The following is a 7,500-nucleotide window of genomic DNA, read 5'->3' as shown; positions in this document are numbered from 1 at the left end:
GTAAAGGATAAGATTAGTTTAGATTATGAATGAAGTCAATGGAAGTTCTTCATAAGGTTAGGAATACATGGATGTGTGTGTGTGTGTGTGTATGTGTGTGTGTGTGTGTGTGTGTGTGTGTGTTCCACTCACGGCGAACTCTGCATGCAGGGTGTGCGTGTTTTTGATGACATCACGGAGCTGCTGACGTGTCATTGGCCGGCCGGCGGACAGCAGGTACTCCCTGGCTGCCGTCTCCCTGGGCGTTACCACGGCAACGCTGAGCGGCTCCACAGAGCCCAGAGCCGACATGTCCAAGACCAGAGAGACATTAGAGCCACGCCTGGGGGGGTGGGGGGGGAAAGAAGGGAAGGGAGGGAGGAAGAAAGAAAGGGAGGAAGGAGGAGGGAGGAAGGAGGGAAGGGAAGGGAATGGAGGAAGGGAGGAACAAGGGAGGAGAGGGGGAGGTAGGAACGACAGAAGGAGGGAAGGGAGAGAGGAAGGAAGGAGGGAGGAAGGAAGGAAGAAGGGAGGGAGAAAGGAGGGAAGGGAAGGGAAGAAAAGAAGGAGATAGGGAGGGAGGGAGGGAAGGAAGGAAGGGAGGTGGAAGAAGGGAGTGAAAGAAGAAGGGAGGAGGGAAGATAGGAGGGAGGGAGGAAGAGAGGAGGGGAAGGGGGGGAGAAAGAAAGATGGTTAAAGTTGAAGATATCAGACATCATGAAGTCTTCCTGCTCAGGTGAAAACATTTCTACCCACAGTGATGAAGTTTCTACCTGTGATGATGAAGTTTCTATCTGTGTTGATGAAGTTTCTATCTGTGTTGATGAAGTTTCTATCTGTGTTGATGAAGTTTCTATCTGCAGTAATGACGTTTCTACTCTTCAGTGATGAAGTTTCTACCTGTGGTGATGGTGTCTCTACCCACAGTGATGTTTCTACCCACAGTGATGTTTCTACCCACAGTGACGTTTCTACCCACAGTGATGTTTCTACCCACAGTGATGACGTTTCTACCCACAGTGATGTTTCTACCCACAGTGATGATGTTTCTACCCACAGTGATGTTTCTACCCACAGTGATGTTTCTACCCACAGTGATGACGTTTCTACCCACAGTGATGTTTCTACCCACAGTGATGATGTTTCTACCCACAGTGATGACGTTTCTACCCACAGTGATGACGTTTCTACCCACAGTGATGTTTCTACCCACAGTGATGACGTTTCTACCCACAGTGATGTTTCTACCCACAGTGATGACGTTTCTACCCACAGTGATGTTTCTACCCACAGTGATGACGTTTCTACCCACAGTGATGTTTCTACCCACAGTGATGACGTTTCTACCCACAGTGATGTTTCTACCCACAGTGATGTTTCTACCCACAGTGATGACGTTTCTACCCACAGTGATGTTTCTACCCACAGTGATGATGTTTCTACCCACAGTGATGTTTCTACCCACAGTGATGTTTCTACCCACAGTGATGACGTTTCTACCCACAGTGATGTTTCTACCCACAGTGATGACGTTTCTACCCACAGTGATGACGTTTCTACCCACAGTGATGTTTCTACCCACAGTGATGATGTTTCTACCCACAGTGATGATGTTTCTACCCACAGTGATGACGTTTCTACCCACAGTGATGACGTTTCTACCCACAGTGATGTTTCTACCCACAGTGATGACGTTTCTACCCACAGTGATGTTTCTACCCACAGTGATGACGTTTCTACCCACAGTGATGTTTCTACCCACAGTGATGACGTTTCTACCCACAGTGATGTTTCTACCCACAGTGATGTTTCTACCCACAGTGATGACGTTTCTACCCACAGTGATGTTTCTACCCACAGTGATGACGTTTCTACCCACAGTGATGATGTTTCTACCCACAGTGATGATGTTTCTACCCACAGTGATGTTTCTACCCACAGTGATGACGTTTCTATTGGCGGGTCGGATCACATTCGCATCCATTTGCTTCACTGCAGCTGCTGCACTGAAACAGAGCCGGATCAGAGCCGCAGCTCTGGAGATACACATGGCTTCTGTTTCTGTCGGACTACACATATAAAAGACTTGGCTCATTACAGTCATTTATCATCATGTCAGTAAACAAAATAGAAGCAGAATAGACGCTAAGAAGCTTCAGATTGGCTGCAGTACGCCTGCATTCTAAAAAGAGTGACATAAGCACTCCTGTACGGTCCATTAATGTTCCTCACGGTACAACTTGGGGGGGGGGGGGGGGTCTCTCCCTCGCCTCGCTACGTGTCGGCTGGCTTCCTCCTCAGGATGCCGCTATTTCCTGTCCGTCTGATTGCTGATTGGCTGCCATCCAGCAGCGACAACACACACACACACACACCCACACACACACACACACACACAGACACAGACACCAAGAAAAACATCCTGTTCTCACTTCACGCCTGAAATCTTCCTTCCTCACCTTAAGAAACACTGTGTGCTCTCCTCACTTAACATCCTCGTGCTAAACGCCGGTGCACAGCCCCGCCAAAACAAAATGGCTTCCCAGCGTGGCCCGAAGGAAGCGTCAGAACCTGCAGATAAAGACTGAGACGCTCGACACTGACCCGCCGAACAGATAAAGCTGTTTTCGTTTCACTTATGGAACTACTTATGGGAAAGGTTAAGAGGAAATTAGGTTCAGCTAAAGTTTAAATAGTTAACAATAACAATACAGTATATTCTATTGATTTCTGAGAACTGAGACAAAACCAGGTCTTCATTTTGAAAAAATATATCTATAATATTAAGAAATCTAATGAGATGCAGAGTTACAGAACTAGTTCTCACTATCAAGAAATGCTATGGTGCAACTTTGTGATTTTATTATTTTTTCCACAAATTATGTTTCCCATGTGTCATCATCATCAGACACAAGAAAAACCACGTTAGTTTTATTTATTTTGTCCAATACAGATTTACAGCCTCAAAATCTTCCTTTCTGCCCCTTAGTGATACGCAACTTTCTCTCCATTTGTTTCATCGCCCCAAATATATTCCCTTTAAACCTCTTTCCTTATGTAATGTTATCTTTAGTATTAAAGATATAATCTTCATTCTGGGCATGAAAAAGCACATTTTGAAGTTTTAAATAAATGCTTCAATCAATTCTGTCGGCTGAACAACAACATTTATTTAAAATCAACAAAAAGTCCATCTGATGGTGGGCTGGTGCACCAGGTCATTTCATTCATTTAACTACTTAGTCAATTCCGGTTTAATCCAAATAATTATGTTAACCTTCAAGTTAACATAATTAAATCAAGTTAACATAATTAAATCAAGTTAACATAATTACGTAAAAATCCCTGAAGCTAGAGTCAAAAGGTTTTGTTGTGGCAGCAGTTTCCAGGTCTAATCTCCTGTTTGCTGGAGATTTAATCAGCCTCCTCCGTTCATTCTTCCTTTTCGTCTGTTTTTACCCAACCAGCAAATTCCACAGGAATTTATCAGGAATTAGTTTCTTGTCATCTCCCTCTGAGAAACACACCTAGACCTGTCGTTAGAGGGGTCAAAGGTCTGTCGTCTGGACTGTGTGATGATGAGCACAGGAACACAGCCGCCCCGATATGGCTGCATACACACTGCAGGGAAATACTGTTGTCTCCTCATTGTCCCCCACCAGAGGGGGGACTATGGAACGGTCTCCATCTGTTAGTTAGTTAGTTAGTTAGTCACACTGTAACGTTGACTTTGTGCCACTAGGGGGCGGCATTGACAATGAATGGGGACTCAGTGGTAAAACAACACAGTTAAAGTTATCATAGGTAACATAACAGTCTCCACACGCTACACACTTGGAGACATCAGACTGGGTTGATGTGTTGAAGTGAGAGTCAAACCTCTAACCACAAGACACTGTAGTTATTGTCCAGTTGTTGGACTGTTGTTCTGTTATTGCATCATCACTGCACTACCACTGTGCCTCAGTGTTCACTACTTATATCATATTACCACTTACCTACTGTGCAATACCATATATCACTTATCATTTAGCATTTATATTATTCATAACACTCACGCTCCTGGTGTTGTATGTTATATTGTATATTGTATTAGAAATTGTATTGTAGTGTACATTGTGTAATGTAGGGATTGTATTTATTGCGTATTGTAGTTCTTATATTTTGTACTGTATTGAGTAAAAACAGGACAGTTACAGTTACTACATTTCAAGATATAACTTGTAAGCCTAATTCTGAGGAGAGTAGGCAACAGAAATATATGGTCAATCTGTCCTTTCATTGTCCCATACCAAAATGCAAATACAATTTCACTCATATTTCAAGTTCACTCAGCAATCACTGACTGACCCAAGAGTGGAACTACATCACTGGTGGGACAACATGTTTACTGTCTGCTTGTTGGAGCTTCATCATGTTCAGTTCACACTTAGTTCAGTTATTAAGGAGAGTGAAGCTTTCTACAACCGAACATTCAGGTATTGAATTTCCCAACTGACCTGGGACAGAAAGCTTTGAGGTTTTCTGCTCCGACTGCATGGACCAACCTACAGTCTGATCTGAAACTTCAAAACTCAGTAACCCTGAATGATTTTAAAGCTGTGGTGAAATCTATTGAAACCAGGCTGTCTGTGTGCAAATGTTCTATCTGATCATTTTAATGTTACTCATATCTATGTGTTTTCTATGTGTTTTTTATGTTAATTTTTTGTTGAAACTCTGTGTTGCTGCTGTTCTTGGCCAGGTCTCCCTTGTAAAAGAGATCCTTGACCTCAATGGGACAAACCTGGTTAAATAAAAAATAAATAAATAAATAAGATCTTATGGATAAATTGACGGCTCTGGTTACTGGTGTTACTGGTGCCAAGTAAACTGAATATCGGTCATATTGGTCTGAAGTAAACGTTACTATGGTTACAGACTTAATTTGCAGCCACAGTGAGATCAGAGGAGTGGAGAGACTGTTGCTGTACAGACAGTCCGGTCACTTCAGTCCAGTCTGAACCGGACAGATGAGCTGTCTCTCCCAGTCAGGAGTTCTGGTCTCTCCCAGACTCTGGCAGTGTGAATGTTGGCTTACGGGAAACTGCGGCACTGCAGATGGCAGCAGATCAGAATGGCAAACTCTCTGTGTTTTTAAAAGGAAATTAAAGACCTATCTTTTTAATCTGTCTTTTAATTTGGAGTACTGTTATAGCCTTAGTTTTTAAGTAATCATTTGTTTTTACTTTTATCCCTGGTGTTTATTTTATTGTATTTTTATTTTATTTTATTGACTCTTATTTATTGATTTTTTAACATGTTATTGTTTTACTGTTGCAATTTTGCTATGTGAAGCACTTTGGGCTGCATGCTTGTATGAAAGGTGCTGTATAAATAAAGTTGAGTTGAGTTGAGATTATTGTTTTTTGCAAGTTTGAAAGACTTCATTACCCAGAAATAATTTTTAGAAAACTGTGCCCACCTGCATTTACATTAGTTTGGACCTTATGACTTTATTCTGTAAATATGATATAGTTTCTCCCTCCTGAGTGGCACTGACAATCCTCCGTACATCACAGCAGCTGACCGGCTCCACATGTTTCTACATGAAGAAATACATTTTCCAGATACACACAATCTGTGAGGAAACCTGACCAATAGGACGACTCCCTTCATATAAACACCAGCATGAACTGAGGATGAAAAGAGCCATGCACACACACACACACACACACACACACACACACACACCTCATATATCTTTTATAAAGGAAATTTAGTCAACAATGTTAACGTAAACTGAACGTAAACACTTCTTAACTATAGGCTGAGAGTGGATATACAGGATATACTACACACACACACACACACACACACACACACACACACACACACACACACACACAGACACACACACACACACACACACACACACACACACACACACACCTCTCTTTCATACCTCCTAATCTCCACGTACGCAGTAGAACACCTGACTGTTGGAACAATCACAGGTCAGAGGTTACTGTACTCTGACACACACACACACACATACACAAATACACACACACACACACACACACACACACCCACACACACACACACACACACACACACACACACACACACACACACACACACACACACACACACACATGCTCTCTGTTCCTATCCTAAACACAGGAGACAATGTGAGCGATCAGTTATATAAGAATAAGAAACAGAGGAATTCAGATGGAACACATGGAGCGCCAGGCGAGTCTCTGATTGGTCCTTCATCCTGTCAATCATTTCTGACGTGCAGAGGGGCGGGGCTAACACACAGCCAGTCTGCAGGCAAAACGACCTGATTACAACCCTACCTCTTTCTTTCTATCTTTCTTTCTTTCTTTCTTTCTTTCTTCCTTCCTTCCTTCCTTCCTTCCTTCCCTCCTCCCTCCTCCCTCCTCACCTTTCTTGCAGTCCTGCGGCAGGTTTCATCCTGAAGGGGAGGGGCAAGGCCTCAGCTCGTTATTGGTAGTCGCCGGGGCGACGGCGGTCAGGGGGACGAAGTCGTTGCCGTTGACAACAGGGACGGGGGCGGGGCTAGGAGGAGAAACACAGGAAGGGAATCAATAAATTTACTGGTACACAAAAATTGATTGATTAGAGTTCTTTTTTATTAATTCTGAACTCTACGTAAACGCCTTCGTGAAATGCAGAGAAGAATTGTGGGAAACGAGGTGAGCGAGTTACCTTGGCAGAGGGAAGGCGGGGGGAGCCGGGCGGCGGCAGGCTGTGATTGGCTGTTGCAGGGGAGTGGGCGTGCTACGGCTGGAGGGAGCTCGGCCTGGACCATGCTTCCTGCCGCTGGCGCCTGAGCGGAACAGACTGAATATGAATATTATTTTGATATGAGACAGAAAGTGTTCTGACGCGGCTCTGCCGGGTTCCCGGGGTTCGGGAGGAGAACGGACCTTGGTGCCCTTTGACCTCTGGGCGGAGCCTGGGGCGGCGGCCGGGGGTCAGGTGCAGGTCAGGGGGCGGGGCTTTCACCTGTCTGTCAGAAAACTGGACCTTCTCCTTGAGTCGGTATAAAACCTGGAGAGAGGAGAGGGGAGGAGGGAGGGAGGGAACTTTTCTTCATTTGTTCACAACGTTTATTAATAAAGTTCTTTTTTTTTAATCGTAAACTTGATGAAACCAAACATTGGAAATTCAATCACAAGGAAAAATCCACCTGGTAGTTCTGTCCTGCTGTGGAGTTTAAAGACAACGCAGCAGAAGCTTCAGCTGCACTGCGTCTTGATTGGCTCTCAACTTTATTTAAATCCCTCCAATCAGGAAGGTTTACAGCACTTAAACTGATAAACTTAGGGGACGAGGCTGTCGACCAATCAGAGCTCTGGATTGCAGTTACTCTGTGTATCAGAACTTACGCTTTAAATTCATACATCAAACAGCATTAAAACCACTTCTAGTTTCATTCAAACTCCACTGAACTTTATTTGGTAACACTTTACAATAAGGGTTAGTTAATGCTTAATAAGCATTAACTAA

General features: G+C 43.8%; 1 protein-coding gene across 1 annotated transcript in view; it reads right to left on the bottom strand.

The window, feature by feature from the left end:
- Positions 1-7,041, bottom strand: part of LOC139640573 (receptor-type tyrosine-protein phosphatase R-like) — a gene marked incomplete at both ends in the record, with an annotated part of 12,170 nt that extends 5,129 nt beyond the window's left edge. Inside the window, 7 exon segments of the mRNA XM_071514750.1 lie at positions 133-322; positions 6,413-6,452; positions 6,455-6,546; positions 6,697-6,757; positions 6,760-6,817; positions 6,918-6,944; positions 6,946-7,041. Coding sequence (XP_071370851.1) covers positions 133-322; positions 6,413-6,452; positions 6,455-6,546; positions 6,697-6,757; positions 6,760-6,817; positions 6,918-6,944; positions 6,946-7,041 — 564 coding nt within the window.
- Between the last annotated feature and the right edge of the window lie 459 nt (positions 7,042-7,500).

This window comes from Centroberyx affinis, unplaced genomic scaffold (assembly GCF_046629955.1).
Source record: "Centroberyx affinis isolate AG114_WGS23_722 - 3 ecotype Tasmania unplaced genomic scaffold, CSIRO-AGI_Caff_v1 ptg009818l_1, whole genome shotgun sequence".
NCBI lineage: Eukaryota > Metazoa > Chordata > Actinopteri > Beryciformes > Berycidae > Centroberyx > Centroberyx affinis.
The sequence above is the reverse complement of the archived record's forward strand: the minus strand, read 5'-3'. Positions and strand labels throughout refer to the sequence as shown.